The sequence below is a fragment of the Misgurnus anguillicaudatus genome, chromosome 19 (assembly GCF_027580225.2).
Source record: "Misgurnus anguillicaudatus chromosome 19, ASM2758022v2, whole genome shotgun sequence".
Classification (NCBI taxonomy): Eukaryota; Metazoa; Chordata; class Actinopteri; order Cypriniformes; family Cobitidae; genus Misgurnus; species Misgurnus anguillicaudatus.
This window is the reverse complement of record NC_073355.2, coordinates 43,402,139-43,425,291: the sequence shown is the minus strand read 5'-3', so window position 1 is coordinate 43,425,291 and position 23,153 is coordinate 43,402,139. Positions and strand designations below refer to the sequence as shown.

The window sequence follows — 23,153 nt, the reverse complement described above, 5'->3', positions numbered from 1 at the left end:
ACTATACAAAATAAATCACCATATCCTCTTTGTTTTTCAGCCACTCCAACCCCTGTTCCATCCAACGCAGTCGCCATGGAACCTCCACCAGTTTCCCAATCCATCCGAGCTCAGATCCTCTCAGTTATTCAGGATGCTGGCTCCAGAGGCGGAACAATTCCCAACTCCAGCTCTTCGCTATTCAGAACTAATATTCCCGTAACCCACCCGTTAAAACCACTGTTTGACGCATCACTCGACACTATCCTCCAAGCGGTATCTCCCAGGACCCTTCAATCCTACGTTACCGCTTGGAGATGCTTTAAAACATTCCATGCCTCTTATAACCTGCCTTTCCCTGATTTTTCTCTCCTTTCAATCACCTCTTTTATATCCTTCCTTAACATCATTAAGGGCCTACAAGTCGGGTCCATTAAAGGTTATTTGAGCGGCATCCAGTTTTTCCATAAATTGATGTACGGTGCTCCTTCCACGGAGATAATCAATTCCCAAACCTCTCTCCTAATTAAAGGGATTCAAAAATCCCAGCCCACCCGCCCCGACGCCAGACAACCTATAACGCTAGACATTCTCACCAAATGTATTCAGACCTTCCGCACAGGCTACCAGCCCATTGGTTCCGCTCGCACACTCGATGCTATGTTTATCCTAGCCTTTTTTGGTTTTCTTAGATGCTCGGAACTCGCCATTACTTCTAAATTCGACCCAAAAATCCACCCAACCATCTCAGACATATCAGTACTAGACGGCGAAACTATTTCATATCTGATTAAACAAAGTAAAATGGATCAAAAAAAAAAAAAGGTCATTTCATCTACGTTTTTAATCTCGCTTCGCAAATCCAACCATACCAGTCAATTCTGGCCTATCTACAATGGAGAAGTTCCCAGGCTAAATATCCCCTGGAACCCCTATTTTTAAATGAATCCAAAAAACCCATGACACGTTTTTGGTTCCAGAAACACCTCAAATCTGTTCTCCAACAGGCATTCCAGCAAAGAATTTTTCAAGTCACTCATTCCGCATCGGGGCAGCAACTTCAGCAGCCCAAAAAGGCCTCTCCCAACAGCAGATCCAAGCCCTTGGGAGATGGTCCTCCGATGCTTTCCAAAGCTATATCAGGACGAACCGGTTCCACATTAAAAAAGCCCACCAAACCCTAATCGAGTAACCCTCAAACTCAAATCCCCTCTTTTCTCCTCTTTCCTGTTTCCTCTTTCCATCCAGCGAGCATTGGTCTCACAGCGGATGGAGTGAGAACTTCCCCGGTAGAGCACTTACGTTTTCTCTTTCATCCAGCGATGCAGTGTGAGAAAATCTCCCGGGCAAGCACTCATTTTTTCCATTTCCTTTCCGTCCAGCGAGCATTGGTCTCACAGCAGACGGAGCGAGAACTTTCCCGGTGGAGCACTTATATTTTCTCTTTCATCCAGCGATGCAGTGTGAAAAAAATCTCCTGAGCAAGCACTCGTTTTCCTTTTCTGTTTCCTTTCCGTCCAGCGAGCATTGGTCTCACAGCGGACGGAGTGAGCTCTTCCCCAGTAGAGCACTTAAGTTTTCTCTTTCATCCAGCGATGCAGTGTGAGAAAATCTCCTGGGCAAGCACTCATTTTCCTTTCTGTTTCCTTTCCGTCCAGTGAGCACTGGTCTCACAGCGGACGGAGCGAGAACTTTTCCGGTAGAGCACTTACATTTTCTCTTTCATCCAGCGATGCAGTGTGAGAAAATCTCCCGGACAAGCACTCGTTTTCCTTTTCTGTTTCCTTTCCGTCCAGCGAGCATTGGTCTCACAGCGGACGGAGTCAGCTCTTCCCAGTAGAGCACTTAAGTTTTCTCTTTCATCCAGCAATGCAGTGTAAGAACCTCCTGGGCAAGCACTAATTTTTTCCGTTTTCCTTCCGTCCAGCTAGCATGGGCTCACAGCGGACAGAGTCAGCTCTTCCCCGTAGAGCACTTCAGTTTTCTCCTCCATCCAGCGATGCAGTGCGAGAAACTCTCCTGGGCAAGCACTTACTTTCCAGTTTCCTCTTTCTGTCCAGCAAGCACTGGTCCCATAGCAGAAAGAGTGAGAACTTTTCCAATAGAGCACTTAAGGTTTCTCTTTCATCCAGCGATGCAGTGTGAGAAAATCTCCTGGGCAAACACTTATTTTCCTTTCTGTTTCCTTTCCGTCCAGCGAGCACTGGTCTCACAGCGGACGGAGTGAGAACTTTCGCGGTAGAGCACTTACGTTTTCTCTTTCATCCAGCGATGCAGTGTGAGAAAATCTCCCGGGCAAGCGCCCATTTTCCTGTTCCGTTTCCGTCTAGCGAGCATTGGTCTCACAGCAGACGGAGCGAGAACTTTTTCGGTAGAGCACTTACATTTTCTCTTTCATCCAGCGATGCAGTGTGAGAAAATCTCCCGGGCAAGCACTTACTTTGCAGTTTGCTCTTTTTGTCCAGCAAGCACTGGTCCCATAGCAGAAAGAGTGAGAACTTTTCCTCCCTACAATCGCTCCCCGTTCACAGACCAACAGGGGCCGTCAGCTTAGACGGAGAGCCACTATTACGGGCCTCCCCGGTCAAGCACCCACGCACCTTCTCGAGATGCCAGCCCGCCAAAATTCGGCACTCATTTGGGGGGTCTTTAGTCTGGCGGCTGTCCTCTGCTCTTGCACTTTGGGGGGAGTACTCTGGGTTCGGGCCGAACTCCGAGCTCGGAGCCCTCCCTCCGGACAGCACGCCAAATACGCATTAAACTTTACCCTCCAAATTATATGTAAGTGTGAACTCGTGAAATGATGTTTTATTAACAAGGTTCGGGAGAAGCATGTTCAGATAATTAAACACAGGTGAAAGCACTCTCTGATAATCAAACACAGGTGAAAACATTCTCAGATAATCAAACACAGGTGAAAGCATTCTCAGATAATCAAACACAGGTGGAAGCACTCAGCAATCAACCTAAGAGGGTACAAATAGACTCAGCAGTCTTACCTCACTATGTTGTCAGTTCGCAGCATCCCCCCACCACCCCATCTCCACACATTTTAGTCCTAAAACACACTTACATGGGGGGAGTACTCTGGGTTCGGGCCGAACTCCGAGCTCGGAGCCCTCCCTCCGGACAGCACGCCAAATACGCATTAAACTTTACCCTCCAAATTATATGTAAGTGTGAACTCGTGAATCACACTGTTTACATGTGAACAGTTTCTCTCCGGTGTGAATCCTCATATTTACTTTAAGGTTACCTTTAGGGCTGAAACGATTCATCTAGTTACTTTATTTACTCGATTAAAAAAATTTCTTGAGGCAAAAATTCTGCCTCGAAGCCTCGTTAAATTCCTATAAATTCCTATAAACTCCACGCGCCGAGATCTGATTCACACGGACCATTGATCAATGTTCAGGTAGCACATTATAGCGTGTGGTACATTTTGAATATAGTTGGCGCGATGGCGGAGAGCGAATAATGCGGCTTTCACATAGGATGCGGTGTGTGCTGCGCTCGCCGCTGGGTTCGGAGCAGCCAAGCGATTTGTGCTCTGATGGCCAGACCAAAGTAAGCGGGGTTTTCAATAAATTACTACAGTGTTTATATTTGCGTTAAATAGTCGACGAGGAATACAGAGACTGATGTTGCTCGTCTCCATTTCACGTAACTTTAAGCATACATACAACAAGCTGCTTGACTTAAAACACACCTGACATGCCAACTTGAATTGCTACGTGTTTCCATGACACGGCTTTCCTTCCGATGTCTCTGTAGGAGCATAAACTTGTATTATAAAGCTCTGAGAATCCCGAGTATAAGCTTTCGTCCATTTTGCTTGTTTGGATGCCCCGTTTCTATAGGCCGCGCGGGTAATCGTCACAGAGCGCAGCGCAAAAGTTAAACTATTTTGAACTTTGACCGCGGCGTGAGCGCAAGCTGCGCTCCGCTGCGCTCGCGCTTTGCTCGGCGCAACAAAAAACCGCCCTCACGCGGCGCAAGCCATTGAAAGGAATGGGTTTCATAGCGCAGCGCACATCGCATCCTATGTGAAAGCCGCATATAAGTCCATAAACGCCAGAGAGAGAATGTCTAAAGTTTGGGATCATTATGTCACAGGTCGGGGCAGACCACAGAAGGTAACGGGCCACGCCCCTTCCTAGTTTCCACCTCGAGGAGGTCCCAAAGCCACCCCAATGACCAGACACACAAGGAATGAATTATAGTTAAAATGAATCTTTATTAAATTACTTAAAATCAAAGGGGAAAAGGGCAATCTAAAACAATGGTTCTTCCACGCCTCCAGGCGGGGCTTCCACGGGGACAGGGGGACGGAGTCCTTGGGGTTTGCTCTCTTGAACCCGTGGCGCGCTCCCCTTCTCCTGGAGGCAAGATCACATGAGAAAGTAATTACTACGCTGTCTACCAATACTAATACTGGCCTTCTCCTTTCTCCTTCAGGTTCGTGCTGCGAGCAGAGATGCGTACTGCAAGACTGGGACTTTTCCCTCCTTTTTCAGGTTTGTGCTGTAAGCAAAGGTAAGTGGTACACAAGACTTGGACTTTCCTCCCTTTTCCAGGTTCGTGCTGTAAGCAAAGGTAAGTGTTACACAAGACTGGGACTTTTGCTTACAGCACGAACCTGAAAAAGGAAGAAAAGTCCCAGTCTTGTGTAACACTTACCTTTGCTTATAGCACGAACCTAGAAAAGGAAGAAAGGTAAGTGTTACACAAGACTGGGACTTTTCTTCCTTATTCCTCTTTACTCTGGGGCAGTGGACTTAAAGTGGAGGTTTACACAATGTGCTTCGACTTACGGCCTCCAAGAGGGCAGGGGAGGGGGCGTCGAGTATAGCGGTGTAGAGCCGAACGCTTCCCTTGTTCTTCCTCCACTCACAGTATCGGGGACACGGAACAGGGGCGAACCTTTGAAGAGGCTCCACACAAAGATGGTTATTTCTCACAGTCGTCAGCACAACAACCCCTCGTCGCAAGCATTGATCACAAATTGGTCTACTCACTTCAACCGCCCAGATACTTCACCACTGCCCATCCACTCGTCAAGGAAAGGCTTTGTCGCCCGAAACTCAAGGAAATCCCAATTTACAATTTTCTTCACCCCACACTCCACCGACCTCAACGGCTAGAATCTCCTCACGACTCCTCTGGCCTCGAAGTGGCTTCTGTCGACATGAGCACAGCACTGCAAGCTTTTAGGTGTACACACACAAATGAAGACAAAGACACACCCACGGCACTACACACACACTTCGGGATACGGACTGAGCTAGAACTCGACCCGGGCCCGCCGCGTGGTTGGTTGGGTGGTTTTTCTTGGTGGAGGGGGAGAAGTGAATAGGAGATGGACACAGGACCCCCTGTGGTGATTACTGATGCTCCTCGGCTCACCCACGTTCCGCTCCTCGGTGGGGCCGCTAAGCTTCGCGATAGCTCACAACACAAGAATAAGTAATACACTTTGAGTTCTAATACGTAACACAAACTTCAATGCCACTCACATGTGATCTCTACTTCCACCGTGACTCCCCGGCTCGCCCACGCTTCTCTCTCCAGTGGGGCCGCAACGCTACGTGGTAACTCACAACACAGGATCAGGTAATACTTTTGCGTTCACAATGCACAACACAAACTTCAATACCACTCACGTATGTTCTCCACTTCCGGTGTGGCTCCCAGGCTCGCCCACGCTTGTCTCTCCAGTGGGGCCGCAACGCTATGTGGTAACTCACAACACAGGATCAGAGGGCTATTTCATAAAACTAGATTACAGAATAAGCCAGGCTAATTTTGTTAAGTCTGGCTTATTGCCGGTGGATTTCGTTTCATAAAACAAACTTGAACTAGTTCAACCCCGGTTACTATGGAAACTTATGCTTGGAAACTAGCCTGGTCCGGAGCAGGCTAACTGTCAGGCTAATCCTCAGTTGTTGCTTAACTAGACTTCCACTAACACTGAAATGTAAATGCAATGATATTACAGCTGACTCTTTGACATTTCATTTGACTTTATTAACCACTATTAATCTAACAATTAAAGAAAATCAACTTATATATTACATTTGATAAATTTTGTTACAATAATAATAAAATATAGACATGCGTTTCATAATATGGTATATTATAGGCCTATCAAATGTTGAATATAAATGATAATCTTAACTACCCCAATATAAGGATAATAGTTTATTAACAAATTTAAGATGTATCTAAATTCATATAATTGCAATGTATTGATGATATATATATATATATTTTTTTTTATTCAGATTGTCTGTCACACAAAGAGTAAATTTAATTTAAATATACAACACACACAAGTCAAGTACAGTCATTTAATTTTTTTATGCTTGGTGTGCATAAAAATGCACATTATTTTAAAGATCTACAGTATTTGTATCTTTCTCTAGTTGTTACATTTTTCTTGAAATTTACAAAGTTATGGTGTCTGCATGGCTGAAGGAATACAATATAATTATGTAATGGTATGCTCTTGGCATTTTGTTGTAATGAGTTAAAATTCTTTTTTTTATCACCGAGAAGATTGTTAGTGTCCTGCATACAATAATTTTTCAGCTCACAAGGCTTGTACTGTAGACTTGCATTATAATGTGCTTATACCTCGCAGGCTTTTCTTCAACTGATCCTCACTGTAACCATTCATAAAACTCTGTTTATCTATCAACACCTAACACTACACTGTTAAAAAATGATGTAGAACTTACAGTATTACTGTCAGCTGTTTGCCAGTAACTTACCGTAGATTTATATGTATGTTATTTACTGGCAACAGTTTGTTCAAAGTTAAATGAACATTAAACATTAACAAGTCTTTTTATTTACAGAATAAAACCATCAAATAACAGCCTCATGCAAAGCATTCTGGGAACCAAAATATGAAGGAAACAACAGAAAAAGGTTGATGAGGATTTCTGGTTCACAAAATGCTTTGCATGAGGCTGTTATTTTATAGTTTTATGCTGTAAAATCATAGACTTGTTAATGTTTAATGTTCATTTAACTTTGAACAAACTGTTGCCAGTAAATAATAAACCTTTAAATCTACATAAGTTACTGGCAAACAGCTGCATAACTACAGCTAATTTTTTAACAGTGTGATAATAAACCAGTGGTTTAAAATCTCTCATATTCCCAGGGCTTAATATGATGACTTGTGGCTCTATAACGCACACATAATTTGCCATCAAAAATGTTTTGAGTAACATGTCAAGTAATAATGATTGGTCAAGAATATGTGTAACATATGATTTTACACAATCATTTATTGTACTACTGTAAATTCAGAAATGCATATGCTGTTCACCCACCATGCTCTCAGTGACCCCATTTTTTTCTTTGAAGAACAGTTCATCTGCAGGAGTAAAGCTGTGCTGCTGATAGATGACAGTGCTCTCCTCATTGCCAGTCAACATCTTTGGCAGCTAACATTATGAGATTAGACACTTCTATGATTATGCTTAAATTAACTACACTTCTTATGAACAATATATTTATGTTTTATTTTCACCTGTTACTTTATTGTCCACTCAAGTTGCTGCTTTTGAAGTGTACCCCCAAATAAAAATAAATAAATTTAAGTTACATTTAAAGTTACTGTAAATGCATTAAAATCATTCATCTGATAAATATGTATTATATAGGTTACTTAGTAAACTACAAATTGTCTTTTAAAAGTTTAGATTAGATGTGTTATTTTTAAAAAGTACAGTATATAAAAATTAGCAAAGCATAGCCACATGAGGATTGATGGGGATCGAACCCAGATCCCCGCATGCACTGCTGAGAGCACTAACCACTAGGCCATCATTTCTGATGGTATTTCATACTTTCATGTGATCAATTTAAAATAAGACAATATATTTAAATTTAGTTTCTGCATGCAAGGATTTAATCCATAAGAACTTTCCAACTATTTTATGGGTTTGTTTATTGCAGCAGTATTATAATTTTCAGTCAGTAGGGGTCAATCAGGGTATCTTCCGTCCATTCCACATCCGCCCCAAAATCAAAAACGGAAAACGAAATAAACAAATCGTATTTACATTCATCGTTTCATTTAATAAAATGAAAAATATTGAAAGCTGCTTTAAAAAGAATGAATTTATATATTTTTCTATATTTAGTTTTTCAGTCTTACTTTCTAAAACTAAATTGTAAAAAAAATGAAATAAAGAAAATATTAAAATGCTTTATTTTCCTATTTTTAACTAAGGAGCTACCTTTCCCCCCCAGCATTTACAAACGTTACCGCTGGGGGGAGCAAATACACGGAAATTGCACCTTTAGCAGGGCACGCGGATGTAATCATTAAGATTTTTAATGATCATATGAATTATAATTGTTTGCACACCTTTTAATGGGCTTACAAAAATGCTCTGCAATGAATGTTTGCAGGTTTTGCAGAGAACACAGCATGAAAAGTCACTGCCACATATATTATGACATGCAATCTGCCAGTGGCCTGGAACCCACGATCACTATAAAAGAACCCACCTCATCACCCCCCAAGATCCAGCCATGGACACAATCATCATCATCATCAGTAATAACAATTTGCTTTTGCCGGTTGAATGTGTTTTCTGTAATGTACTGCACTCATAATAAATCTCCCCTTACATAACATGAACAAACAATAATGAGCTTAAAAAAAATAGTCCACAAACTTATCTAATTTATAGATATCTATGATTGGAGTGGCAGTAACTTTACACGTTTCAACTTTTCACAAAATCTGCAAAACATTGCAGAGCATTGTATGCCCATGTGGGAAAGGTGTGCAGAAAAAAACATTCCCAGTTGGTCCCAAATTGCTTAGTGGTAAAGCATTGCGTGGTAGAGCATTTCAAAGGTCATTGGTCATGAACCCAGGGAACACAAATATTGATAAAATGCCTTATAATGCACTCTGAAGCCTCTACTAAATGCATAATTGTAAAAGTTTATTAGTCATAGGATAATTAATCATGTTAATGATTAAATCTGCGTGCCCTGCTAAATGTCATTAGAAGTCTTCGCTTCCCTCGTCTCAATAAAGAACCATTCACATTATAACTATAAAAATATTGTTTTAAAAATCTTTTATATTAAAGAGAATAGCAAAGTTACCACAACTATAACGATAAAGTTACAATGAACGGTATCGCTGGGATCAATTTCTGAGCGATTTTCCCAACTGATAAACCATAAACCATTGACAGCCAATTAAATCTATTTGAACTTCAAGTGCACGCGCATTTGAATGACAGATGCCACTAAGAAGCTGAGGTCCATTTACATGAAATTATATCAGGTATCCAGCACTGATGGAGTTACTGCATGTGAAATTGACTACGTAATGCGTTTTACTTTACTACATTAACAACGCCAAAAATGTAAGATATTAGATTAAACAAACTACTAGATTCACTGTTTAGAGTTACGTAAAACGCAGCGTGTTGAGGACATCTGCTCACTGTGTAAATACAACAAGAACAGTATATTTACACATTCTATAAACAAATGCAAAAGTTTTTATTAGGCTACAGAAAATATGCAATATCATGCCTATGAAGGTAAATGATTTGCATAAAGTTGCAGTTATCGTCCGGTGATGTGGACGCTAATATATTTATTGTTATAATTAACGTCTGTTACAATGTGAATATGATTAACGTTATAGTTAATGTGAACGGCCCTTAAGAATTTTTCAGTAAGACTAAGAAGCTAACTAGAAAAATGTATCAATTTTTCGTTTTCTTTTTTCATTTTGTAAATGGAAACGATAAATGAAAAATCGATTTGTTTTTTCGTTTTCCGTTTTTGATTTTAAAACGGATATGGAATGGACGGAAGATACCCTGATTGTACACGGACCGGTAGGCTAGTACATTTTTCATACATTTTTATCAAAAATTACCGCTTTCCCTTTAACTTTGATTTGATCCACGTTCGACCTCTAGTGCTGCTCAAGAATAGCGTGCACGCGCAATTATCTTGACTAGGGAAATCTGGATCACATTAGTTGGATTGCGTAAGCTTCATTTGCCTTTATTTAAACCGATTTAGCCTCGCCTCATTTGTTAGGTTAATTCAAGTCGAGTTTGTAACTTTAATCCTCGCTTTTCCAAGCGAGTTTTATGAAATAGCCCTCAGATGAAACATACATCAAATAAAAAACAAACACCAAAAAATATTTTTGAAATCTATGAACAATGTGTTGTGCAAGAGTGTCATCTTATAGCTACAGACATTGTAGATCTCAGACTAAATACTGATCAAACAAATCCCAAGCGTACTAAAATGTTTTAAACAGCAAAAAGTGCCGATTTGATCCAGATCAAAACCCAGATTGGATTTTGTGATCCAATCCAAATTCAGAATTTTTTTTTTTAAAACCCATTTTGAAATTTTGATCTAATCCGATAGCTGAAATCCAAATGGATTACTTTTGAACAACTTCCCTCAACTCTTAGACATTTATAGGCTATAGGGACCAATAACACAATATTTTTATTAAAAACCCAAAACACACACAAAAAAGCAACTACTGTTAAAACAGCTTGAAGAATAGTCAGGATAGTAAAGATGGAGCCTTTCATAACCTCTAGAAAGATCAAAGATGATCTAAAATGATCTGTATGTCCTGTGATATCCGATTGAAGTTAACCTGTTTGCAAGCCCCTATAAAAAGCAGCATTGAGGTAATGGAGTGTCCAGCTGAATCCCCTGATCTCAACTCCATTGAAAACTTGTGAGGTAAAAATGCAGTTTGGGATGCAAAACCTAAAAATTGACAGGAACTGTGAATCCTGGGCTGAAATATTTGGTGCCAGAAGTTGGTTGACTCGATTTGACACAGATGTGCAGCAGTTATCAACAAACAATGGTTATGCAACTAAATATTAGTAATTTAAAAGCTTAAAGTGATGTTAAATCTGTGTCTAAAGAGAAAAATGTTGACATAATATTATTTCTTTGATTACAATTAAAACAACAAGACAGACTTGATAAATTAGTAATGCATTGAATGTATAATGATTTCAATACATTTGAAATAATGAAATAAACTATAACAACATGTTTTGCACTTTATTCACTTTTATTAGTACACTGCACTTTTTTAACACAAGTGTAAATGTGGATATAATAGTTTTCTGTGTGCCAAACAGATTCAAAGCATGTGAAAGTAATAACATTTATTACTGGGGTCATTATCACATCTAGTCAATAATCAAGTAAAAACACATTTTCTACAAAGATCTCATGTAATTAGAAAAAGTCACAAAATAAAACCCTGCGGGGTGCTTTCCCGAACAGAGATTATCTTAAACCGGGACTAGATTTTAGTTTAATTAGGAAATATAACTAAAAACATTACTTGTGTGTAGTGCTGCCACTAACGACTAATTTTCTAACGACTAATCTTTCGACAAATTTTTCGAATAGTCGACTATTCTAAACGACTAATAAAAAAAACTCAAGTGTTTGTTATTTCATTGTGTCCATTTTATTTTGAACCCACCGGTGTCATAAACAATATGAATAACTTAAATGTTACCAAATAAAAAATTACAATGTAAACAATATAAATAATAATAAAAACTTCCAGTGCAAAGTAGATGCTTAACAGAAATATGAAATGTTTCACTTCTTCTCTTTGATCTTATATTGCATTTTAACACAACTGAATGCTTTTTTACATGTTATCTGTTCTGTTGTAGCCTATAAAATAGTGACTAAACATGACCCATCACCTCGTTTTTTATCCAACCAGCTGTTCCTTTAACTGCTGCTAAAATCCTGATTTAGATATGCAAAAATCACCATACATTTACATTGTAGCTTTACTGCTGTTGCTCTTCTCATAATTGTTGTTGTGTTTTGAGCCATTTCTTGATTTTAAATGCGAGTGATATAGCGCAGACAATTCGGTGCAAATTCAGAAATATAAGAGAATACACTGTTGTTGTTACATAGACTACAGAACACGGCATACAGCATCATAGGGAGGGAGAAAACTCGCACACAGACTCACACTACTGCTAATCTTTCTTCAAGTCATGTTAACTCGATCAGTCGTCTTTGTCAGAGACATCTGTGAATGTTGACGTTTACGCAAAAAAGAAAGTACATTAAAAACACTGCCACCTTTTCACTGTCACGTAAGAGAGAGGCGCTGCAAGCAACATGAGTGTGAGAGAGAGAGAGAGAGAGAGAGACGCGCTGAACACTCGCAACAATGAATTGAGCCGTTTAAAATAGTAAAATAAAAATGTAAATGGGAATCATGAAAAATCTATTTGTTGCGTCCAGTGTTGATTCCGTGGCGGAATCACGAGCAAACACTGATAGCCTTTAACATCCAAAGACTTAACTTCTCAAAAGAGTTAATAAAACAGTACTGACTAGCTCGCCGTTTCATTAATAATCATATAACAGTTACTTACGTTTCCTATTCTCTGTGGGTGTATCGTCCCGAGTGTTTTCGTTTGAGATGCTCGTGCAATGTCGTTGTGCTCCCGTGATAAGCCAGCGACGTTTGGCACGGTGTAACAGACCACTCTTTTATCACAACTTGGCTTAAAATACTTTCATACTTCGGAAGCTTTCCGACTCATAATTCCATAGACTCACCTGCCACCGCCAATTTTTCAAAATTAAAGCAGTGAAGGCAGGGGGAGAGGGAAGAAAGATGATAGCGTAGCAGATTAACCAGCAGGGCGCGCACAGCGCACAGACTGGTGTGGCGGTGAATTACATTGAGCCATTTGAGACATGAGACAGAATTACAGTGGGCCGTTTGAGAAGGAAAAAAATAAATATGCGACTCCTCGACTAAAAAAATTGCCGTCGACAAATTTTCATCGTCGATTACGTCGACTACGTCGACTATTCGCGGCAGCACTACTTGTGTGTGCATTTTGAGGCAAAACACTGGCACTTATGTATTATAATTCCTGTCTGGGAAACCGCCCCTGCATATGTTTTAACTATTTGAAGAGGGTCTGGGGTCATATAGACCCCCAAAAAAGAACATGAAACAGAAGCGCAGTAATGCTTGACACATCAAAACTGTTTTAACAATCAAAACACACAAAATCTCTTTTGAGTGTGAATTTTCAGGTGTAATTTCCACAGCCCCTGCGTGCCAATGTTTATTCTTGTGAAAAACTCTTTCCATAAGCAGTTCACAAATAAGGTGCGTGGTGTGTTAAGAGCGTCTGAATCTGCTCGGAAACGCTGGAGGTGCTCCGATTGCAAAACGGAAATATTCAACATGTTGAATATATATGATCAGAAATCTTTTTATGTGGGGGCAACCTCGAGGACAAGTGCACACGCATGCTGTAGATTGTCATGTGAAACAAAACGATACCCAATCAGAAAGCGAGCTGATAGGAAATCTGCCAATCTTTAATAACATTTGTGTTGGTATTCCTGTAGGTATAGATGTCTTTAAAGGAACACACCCACATTTTGGGAACTTAGCCTATTCACCGCATCCCCCAGAGCCGGACAAGTCCATACATACCTCTCTCATCTCAGCGCGCGCTGCAACTCTGTCTGACGCAGCCCCGCTAGCTTAGCTTAGCACAAAGTCTGGAAGTGAATGGCTCCAGCCAGCACACTGCTCCCAACAAGCGACAAAACAACGCAAATCTTTTCCTATTTATGTGTTGTGATTTGTATAGTCACACCGTGTACAAATAACAAGATCATATGAGACACTGACGCACTGTTAAAAATTTTGCGAGGTGCGCGTCAGGCTACGCAGAGCTACGCACAGGCTACGGCGTAGAACCTACGCATGACTATAACTCGCCCTTAATTTATTCGTGACAAGAGTATGCAGCAAACCTAACAGCAAACCAACAAAAACCTCAGTTTTTTATCTTTTTTAATACATAAAATTAATACAATATTGCATTTTTTATTTGTTACAAATAAATGTAAACTGCTATAAAAAAATATATATTTTCACCTACTGATACTTCCGTAAAAAAAAACGTTTTAAGTGTCTTCTTTAAAATAAGACCAAATTTAGGCTTCTAGACCAAAAAAATGCCAGAGTTACATTAATTTGAAGGTGCAAATCATCTTTTTACCACTCCCCACTCAAAAAGGGCTGCGCCGGTTAAAGGGTTAAGGTTATTTTTACTTCTGAAACTTTTTTTACACTCATGGTTTGTGAACAGTTTCTCTCTGGTGTGAATCCTTGCATGTATGTTAAGGCTACTTTTATCTCTGAAACTCTTTCCACACAAATCACATGTATAATGTTTCTCTCCAGTGTGAATTCTCAAATGTTTCTTAAGCGTATCTGAGGTTGTAAACTGGTTTCCACACTCATGGCACGCGTGTGGTTTCTCTCCGGTGTGAATTCTTGCGTGTCTCGTAAGGCCACTTGAAGATTTAAAACTCTTTCCACACAGATTACATGTGTAAGGTTTCTCTCCAGTGTGAATTCTCATGTGTGTCTTAAGGCTAAATTCAACTGTGAAACTCTTTCCACACAGATTACATGTGAATGGTTTCTCTCCGGTGTGAAATCTCAAATGTTTCTTAAGGGTACCTGAGGTTGTAAACCGGTTTCCACACTCATGGCACGCGTGTGGTTTCTCTCCGGTGTGAATTCTTGTGTGTCTCGTAAGGTCACTTGAAGATATAAAACTCTTTCCACACTGAAGACATGTGTAAGGTTTCTCTCCGGTGTGAATCCTCACGTGTGTCTTAAGGGTAGATTCAACTGCGAAGCTCTTTCCACACAGTGGACACTTGTAAGGTTTCTCTCCAGTGTGAGTTCTCATGTGAATCTCAAGTTTACTTTTAACTCTAAAACTCTTTTCACACAGATGACATGTGAAAGGCTTCTCCTCGCTGTGAGTCTTCTTGTGATTCTCAGGGCGTCCATCTTTACTGAAACTCTTTTCACACTTTATGTCTTTTGTTCTCAGAGTTCCTTTCTGTGAAACATTATGGTTTATTTTTACAATCTGATGTTTCTCATCCACTTCATCTTGACTCTCCTTTTTCACTTCTATCATGTCTAAAATGAAGACAGTAAAGAGTTACAATTAATAAACCAGAGTGACAAAACACTTTTAAGATTGTATGACAAAAGCAGCGTGTCATGTATCTGTTGTGTGTTATCTTTCATGTGAAGTACATTATGTCATTTTTATTGTCAATTTCTGCTCTTGTAGTTTAACTGTAGTAGAGCATTGCATGGAAAACACAGTCATTCAATCCACTGAAGGTTGCTTTGGATACATTTTTTTACCAGGGGCCCGTTCTTTGTACGTCGCTTATTACATCCGAGATGTTTAGATCTCGCTAATTATGATCTCGCTTATTTGGTTCTTGGAACACAGTATGGCAGGATTAAATTATCTGAGATCACTGCACACCCATTTTTTAACCCCTGCAGTCTGAGAGCTATTGATGGAAGGTTGTGAACTTTTTATGTGACTGAATTTAAAAACCCAGTTAAAGCTACTTTAGTACATAAATCACCATAAATAATGTAACATTTTCTGTAAAAATATAATCTTGATATCTTTACTATGCTTGTCAAAGATTGAAATTAATGATTGTAATTAAAATTTGATGCTCTTAAAGTACTTTAAGACTCTTTAAAAAACAGTTAAATGCTATTTTGTTTGTAATAGCAACTTAAAAAGCAGAATAAAAAACACAGGTGGTAGTCCTGCATCTTCATATAATGTGCTGGCAGGAGTAATGTCTCTAAACTGACAATGATTTAAAGATAAAACAGATAGAAATTACTAAACGAAAACCCTTTCATGCATGACATTGTAAGCTACTTGACAATCTAAAGACAAAATTAAAATATGAGATTAGTTTATTCTAATGAAAATTATTTCACACTGAGTAAAAGTCTTTATTGTACATAACATCTATTAGTGCTGGGTATGATTGATTGCTGTTTTTATTAAGGAAAATTCAAACAAATTTAAAATGAATGTGATCAGCATGTTTGTCTTCTCATTCGTTTAATAATAATAATCAAAACAAATGTTACATAAAAACAAGTTGCACAAGTTCAGAAAAAGAATATTTGTTATATTATATTTTTTCTAAATAACATCGCTAAAAGATTTAATTAATCTATCCTTTTTTATTATGTGTTGAATTTAAAAGGTTTTTATATTAATCATGCATCTTACGCAGATTGCGCTCGTATAATGGAGAATACGCGACTGCGTCAGACTTATCTATCACATCCTCTTAAAAAGGTACAAACTAATCTTGTTTACATGAAATAAGCCTGCTCCCGAGCAGGTTGACAGCAAGTCTAGCAACAGGTCTAGGATGAGCTTCGAAGAACCAAATAATCCAAGATCATGCCAAATCGTCAACAATCAAATCCAGCTAACTGAGTTAGCGACGTACAAAGAACGGGCCCCTGATGTTTCAATCTAATTCTACTGAAACTATTATGGATGCAGAAAGTTATCATCTCATGGATTTATGTTTCTCAATACCAATATTTTACGATCATTCTTAATCCATGAATAATAAAGATTGAACAACAGACACCAACCTATTTGTTCTTCAGTTTCTTCAGTCTTTATTCTGCACGGTTGTGGATCTTTCATCTTCTCGAGCTCCTCTGAGATTTCAGTTGTCACACATGAAGTGATTTCTCTGTGTGTTATTGGTGGATTGTTGTAGGAGGAGCTTCACTGAAGGTCTCAATCACTTTATGGGTGTGGCTGGAAATTTTAGAAAGACTTCGTCAGTAAAACATTCATAGAGAGATCTGTTTCAGGATTTAATGTTTATGTCAGATACACTGTTAAAAACTTAAACTTATCCCTAGTCAAGATAAAAAATAAAAAAAATTTAAATGACTTGTTGATTATAAGTTAATTAAGAATTTAAGTGCAAAAGGTGTAAATATTCATCTACTTATTTCTTTAACTGTATCATAAGAGAATCTGAATATGTGAAAAGTCTTAGACACCAAAATTAATGTAACAATGTTTCATAAAACAACTTTAAAGTGTAATCAGATTGAAGTTGTTTTTAGTCATAAAATTGAATGTGAAACATTCAATGAAAGGCACCAAGTCATAAAACAGTTCAGAAAATGTATTCTAGCAGGATCTATTTGTTTCACGTGTTTTAAACTTTAGCGTATCAAAATTGATTTAAAATTTTACCAGAGATGTAAAGTAATGAAGTACTTTTACTCACAACTCCTGCACTACATCAACGTGTATGAAATATAGTGGCTTTTAAAGTATTGTGTTATATTATAATATAGTAAGGTAAAAGAAAAACACAAAGTAGACACTTGAAAATGTCCTTTTAAAAGCAACAGTACTTTACATCTGCATTTTACAAGCCTCATCCTATTCAAATCACAAACATTTGTGTAGCTCTTATCCTCCAAACTTACATGAAACAGTCCGAAGTGATGACGAACCACCTCCTCGGGGTAGAAATACAGGCTGTACTTCTGATTGCAGGCAAGATTCTCGTTTTTAAACACCCCAAGAAACGCTAAAATCGCGTCTTTTCTCCTCATAAATTTCTCTCCTTCTTCTTCTTCTTCTTTTGTGGGTTTACTGGCGGCCCAAACCAACTAAAAAGGTGCACACCGCCAACTACTGTACTGGAGTGAGACAATAATAATCTGCATGATACTGGTTAAATTATATTAATTAACGCGGTGTTTTTTTAAGAAACTCATTATTGCTATTATTAGCATACCAGTTTTGTCCCTTCATTTCAAATATTACGCATTGTGAATTCTGTAATACCTACAGTATGTCTTGTACTTCTCTATGATATTCTTCCTGCTGATACCTCATGTCATTAAAACATGCTCCACTGTTTCAATTTTCTGACACCTGTATTGTGTTTACCGTAAATATAGTATATTTCTTCCTACTTAGATTATCATTGCTATTATTTTGCTTTAATTTACTTTGTATCCTATAAAAATGTCTTCCTTTCATGCATTAGTCCCAAGATATCTGTCACTTATCATTGCAATCTTGTTTAAAAAGTGATTTTCCTCCCCCCTACCAAACTTACTGTTACATTGATATTTAGTTGAAATGCTTCTTTAACCATTTGATCTACCATCTCATTGCTGTCAATATATAATTTCTGCATGATTGAACATTTTTGAATCTGAACATATTAAAACCTCCTTTACAGATCCTCAATCCATTGAAGAGTCATTTGTGTAGCCGCTAGCTCTGCAGTGTATACTGACGTTGCATTATCTCCCTTTGTTTCCATACTTAAACTCTAAAGGTTGCACCAGTGACCCCTGAGTTTTTTGACCCATTAGTATAAATATGAATAAATTAATAATGAACAGTTTTGATATGTTTTATTGTCATTGATTTTATATCCCCTCCACTTTCTCCCTTTTGCATTTTTTCATGTATCGTAAGGTCTATTTGTGGTTCACTAAAAAACAAAGCAGAATTGTTGATATTGTGATAGTTGGTCCATACTTTCTTTTATCCAGGTTAATTTCTTTTGCCCATATTAGCTTTCCATGCAAAACCTGATCCCTTTATCTGTCTAGTTTCCTAACTTTCTTCTAGAATTTTTCTAGCTAAATGATCTTTATTATGACATTTAATTAATCCAATATGCCATTGATAATTGTTTGAGGCCATAAATGTAAAAGGCATTTCAGACAACTCAACTCGCATGGCAGCTATTTGTGTAGTTTTAGCAGCTCCTAAAATGCATCTTAAAGCTCTAGATTGTATGACATCCAGTCTCTTTAGTTATGATTGAGATGCTGACTCATATACAATACACCCATAGTCTAATATGGAATGAAGCAGAGCATAATAAACTCCCATCAATGCTTGTCTATCTACTCCCCACTCCTGCCCAACTGCATATCTCATTAAGCTAAGAACCTGGTTATACTTCTTTTCAATGTTCTATATGACTTTCCATATTTATTTGCAGTCCATCCATAGGCCTAAATATATAAAAAATCCAGTAGATGTCTATATAAATGAAGAGTTTCGTTGCAAAACGAGATAACCACCGTTTTGTTAAAGTCGCAATGAAACTGAAATGAAAAACTATATATATATTTTTAATATTGTGGGATTATTAACAAATGGCTTATCTGAGAGCATCATTACTTTTTTTTAAATTTGTGTGTGCTCATAATCTTTAATCAAAAATGCAAATCTCCTTCCCTCCTCAAAACGATCTCTCTTCACTTCCGGTCAAAAGTATGGCAGGTGGGCGGGGTCTGGGAGAAGATCGCAGCGATTAGCAATTAGCAACACGACCCAACTTCAAACGATCCAATCAGATCTCGATGGACAAATTCAAATCCAGCCCTGCCTTATTTCATCTCAAAAGCTTTTTCATTCGGATATACGTCACCAAGGGGGAAAATAAGGCAATCGCTACTTTCGTTTCATGGCGACTTTAATTGTTCAGAAATCGTGTTTTTTGGTTGTGCATTCCAATTCATTTCAATGCAGCTGCAGTTGGTTTGTTTTGATTTAAACCTTCATAACTTAAAAAATACAGCTAAGTAGCACCATAAAACAAAATAATAACATGATAACATAATAATAAACATTTTTTGACAAAAATTTTAAAAAATGGATTTATCTCGTTTTGCAACTAAACTCTTCAAATATACCTGCACATTTGGGTCTATTTTCTTCCCAGTGATAAACGGACAGCAAGTTTTTGAAATACAAAATTTACAACCTCACTCAAGTGCCCACTGTTCCACATTCACTATTGCTTTTTTATCTTTTGAACAATAAAACCACAATCAGTATATGTCAAACGTCACGTGACCAAAAAAACTGTCGATCGTTTTCGGTTGCCATGTGCTATCGTAGCTTGTTATTGTTATTCTTAGTATTATCATTTGTGTTATGTTCTTTTTTATTCTAATATCTGAATGTATGAAAACAGCACCATGTCAGTGTAGAGTAGAACCAGAAGCGATCTACTATGTTTAACAGCAATGCGGAAGTAAGTTGCGCATATAGAGGGTATGCACGTGATGTCACCTTGACTGCAAAAATGACTGTGGTTACGCCCACTGATTGGCAGAGCGGCAGAATTTGTGTAGAGGGTGAAATCGGAGAAAACACGTCTAAATTGGAAAAAGCTGTTGTGCGATAGACTGTACTAACAGATTAACAAGAATTCGGAGCTATCGTTTTACAGACCGCCAAAAAACACACGAAAAGAAGGAAATCAATAGCAGAAGCCATATGTCAGGAATGTAAAATTTGGGGATAAAAATCCTATAAAAATACATGAAATACACCAATGAATACTCTTATTCTGTGTAATTGCAAACAGGGCGAGCTCCGTTGTGGTCATATGGAAAAGTTACGTTGTTGCATACCCTGAGTAACTCATGTAACTAAAGGCTGTGTTTTTTTTAAATTTTTCTTAATGCATTTTAATGGGATTGTTTTTTAAGGAATGTAATGCTGATGTATGTGTGATGGTTGGAAAACATGATGTCTGTATGTTGTGAGTTTTTTGCAGCAGTTTTCTCTTGTCCAAATAAAAATTATGATTACAGCACAGCTGTTATGTGGATGAAAGATGAACCCAAGTGCAGACAGATATGATGAACACTAAAGACTTTTATTATGACAAAAACAGAAAATAAAACCCACGAGGGGGCAAAACAATATAAACAAGATACTAACACAGTAAGTGAACACTAAACAGGCCTACGATGACAGCGTACTCACAGGTATGGATACAATGCACAAGCACAGGACAATGAATACAAGAGGATTAAATAGGGTAACAAATCAAGAGGGGAACAGGTGATATAAATCAAACAATAATGAGGAGGATGACAAGGGAGCGGGAAAAGAGACAAGACACAGGGAACGCGTGGTCTAGTAAACCAATACTAAGACCACGTGAACCCACACAAAACATGGGTCTGTCATGATTCTGCCACAAGACTAGATTAAACAAAGGACAAGATGACAGAACCATGACAACAGCGGTGTCGATCTGTGTTTTAATTCTGCTTTTGGTTCTTTATCATCTGTTCTCTGAGTCTAATTTGTGGAATGAACCTCAAGGGCCAAAAAACTAAATCTGCTTAATGTTGGATGTCGACAAATCACGTTTGAGTCTTAACACAGAACCAGACAAACCTGACTGATGAGTTATCAGACACAATAATGTTTCCAAAGAACTTAGAAAATAATTTCACACGGGTTAAAGATAATAAGTTACATTGAATGCTCTGAATAATAAACATATTTGTGACCTGAATAACTAAGACCACCTTTACACCTGCATTGGTGTAAAGATTCAGGTGTGTCAGGTTACCCAATCTCAGGTGTAAATATGATAAAACTGTTTTATATTTAAATCACAAAAATCACATCTGAGAAAGGCTCTATAGTACTTCATTGCTGCTGAAAATATAAATTTGTCCTGATGAGTGAGGCAGTAAAGGACCACCACCCACTTACCTGTCAGTCAATCACTGAGCAAAAACATTTAACCATTTAATCAGAAACAGAGCATTTACAAGATTGTGGGCCCTATTTTAACGATCTAAGCGCATGGTCTAAAAGGGTGTGTCCAAACCATTTTTGCTTTTTTACATATCAAAGAACTGTGGTCATATAATCACTATACTAAAATACTTTATTGATAAAGGGATAGTTCACCCAAAAACGCTCTCTCTCAGGGGTTTTAAAGCTCCCGTGAAGACACGGAGAGAGAGAGAAAGTCTGAATGCTAAGACTTTGTACTGATACCTGCCCCTCCAACGCTAAGCAAAGAAACGGTCTGTGTCGGCCGGGGAAGTATGGAGACATGAACTCGCCGCTTTCTTGGGTACAATGAAGTAAGGGCTGTAAAACCCTGACCTCATCTTGGCTGAATGGAGCGGCTCAATCGCGTCCTTCACCACTAGGACAGCAATCTCTGCACGTAGTACGTGCGCGTTGGGGGCTATCACCATAGTGAAGCTCACAAATTTGGGGGGAGCCGGGCAGGTTGAGGCGGCGAAATAGTGGAAAGGGCTGGGCTCCGACGTGGCATGATGGTCAGCTTTTGGGCGGCCGAGAACTTTGTATGAGGCTCTCGACCACATAGCCGAAATGGCTGGTCTAGGAAACCGGAGCATTCAAAAGACGATCCTTGTCGACCTCCTTCATGCCCGCAAGACACAGCAAAAGATGACATTCCTGGACCACCAAGCGTGGACATCGCACGTCCAACAGCTTGTGTGGTGACCTTGGTTGCACGTGGCGCCAGGTCACAGTGTCTGAAAGACAGCCGAATCGCGACCTCTCTTGTGCAGGTCCCTCCGTGCCTTAGCCTGGTGAACCTGCAGAAATGCTATGGTGTGCAGGGCAGAAGCTGCCTCCCCACAAGACTCGTGGCCCATGATGGAAGGGTGGCTGGTCCCTTGGGATGCCAACGTAACCCTTTAGCAGCTCCACCGTCAAGAGAGGTCAGAGGAGATGGCTAAACGGTAGGTTCCGGGAGGAAAAATGGTTTTCCACGACCGCATCAACAATCATGAACCTTGGGAAAGAGAGGTACAGGTGGGAGCTGTCTTTGCGGTCCCCAAAACCAATCATTGACGTGAGATGGATCGGTGGGAGAAGAGCTCTTCACTCCAGTCGACCGTCTGCGCAGTCCAAGCGAACATGGCCGGCATCTTGGAGTCGAACATGGGCTCCGAATCCCTACCAGCAGGAGGGAGCGGATCCGAGTCGGCATCCAAAATAGACGGCCCCCTCTCCGACGCTGCAACAGACACAGAATCCTCGTGAGGACTGATAGAGAATGAAAGCGTCGTAGAACACGCGCCACCAGTTTTCAACAGGACCTCTGGCTATGGATCAGGGTGCTGAGAGCCACTCGACAAACCAGCAGACTGATTCACCACTGTTATATGGAGATCTTCTTTCTGGAGTTTTGCCACCGCACCTTTAACTGGGCTCCACCACAGAGGGGGGGGGGTGATGTTCCCGGATGCACGAAACCCTTCTCCACAAATCTAAGAGGGTCATGTTCACGCGTGCGGAACACTAACCCTCCATGAACCCTCAGACACGAGAGACAACAATCGTGGCCATATCGGTGAACCATACATCTGCCACATCCAGAATTACACGGAC

General features: G+C 39.3%; 3 protein-coding genes across 3 annotated transcripts in view; 1 reads left to right on the top strand and 2 right to left on the bottom strand.

Annotated features, from left to right (window-relative positions):
* Window positions 1-17,557, bottom strand: part of LOC129436682 (uncharacterized) — a 75,699-nt gene extending 58,142 nt beyond the window's left edge. Inside the window, exon 1 of the mRNA XM_073857714.1 lies at window positions 17,420-17,557. The gene's annotated coding sequence lies outside the window, so the exon portion shown is untranslated. The remainder of the gene's footprint in view (window positions 1-17,419) is intronic.
* The window catches only part of LOC129425993 (E3 ubiquitin-protein ligase TRIM39-like), a 315,525-nt gene that overhangs the window by 166,711 nt on the left and 125,661 nt on the right, over window positions 1-23,153 (top strand). The window lies entirely within an intron of this gene.
* On the bottom strand, window positions 4,434-17,558 carry LOC141351265 (uncharacterized). Its single transcript, XM_073857918.1, has 7 exons — window positions 17,420-17,558; window positions 16,559-16,730; window positions 14,100-15,040; window positions 7,323-7,436; window positions 5,096-5,159; window positions 4,660-4,678; window positions 4,434-4,563 (listed from the first exon to the last, which is right to left on the bottom strand). Exons 2-7 carry the CDS (start codon window positions 16,611-16,613, stop codon window positions 4,434-4,436), a joined length of 1,323 nt encoding a protein of 440 aa, XP_073714019.1. The 5' UTR covers window positions 16,614-16,730; window positions 17,420-17,558.

What these genes read in the sequence shown, in the direction of transcription:
- LOC141351265 (XM_073857918.1), bottom strand. Translation starts at nt 16,613, where the DNA reads ATGAAAGATCCACAACCGTGCAGAATAAAGACTGAAGAAACTGAAGAA. An exon ending in CCCTTTTTGAGTGGGGAGTG is followed by an intron (nt 7,437 to 14,099) that starts GTAAAAAGATGA and finishes TCATAATGTTAG; the next exon opens with CTGCCAAAGATGTTGACTGG. An exon ending in ATGGGGTCACTGAGAGCATG is followed by an intron (nt 5,160 to 7,322) that starts GTGGGTGAACAG and finishes TCATGTCGACAG; the next exon opens with AAGCCACTTCGAGGCCAGAG.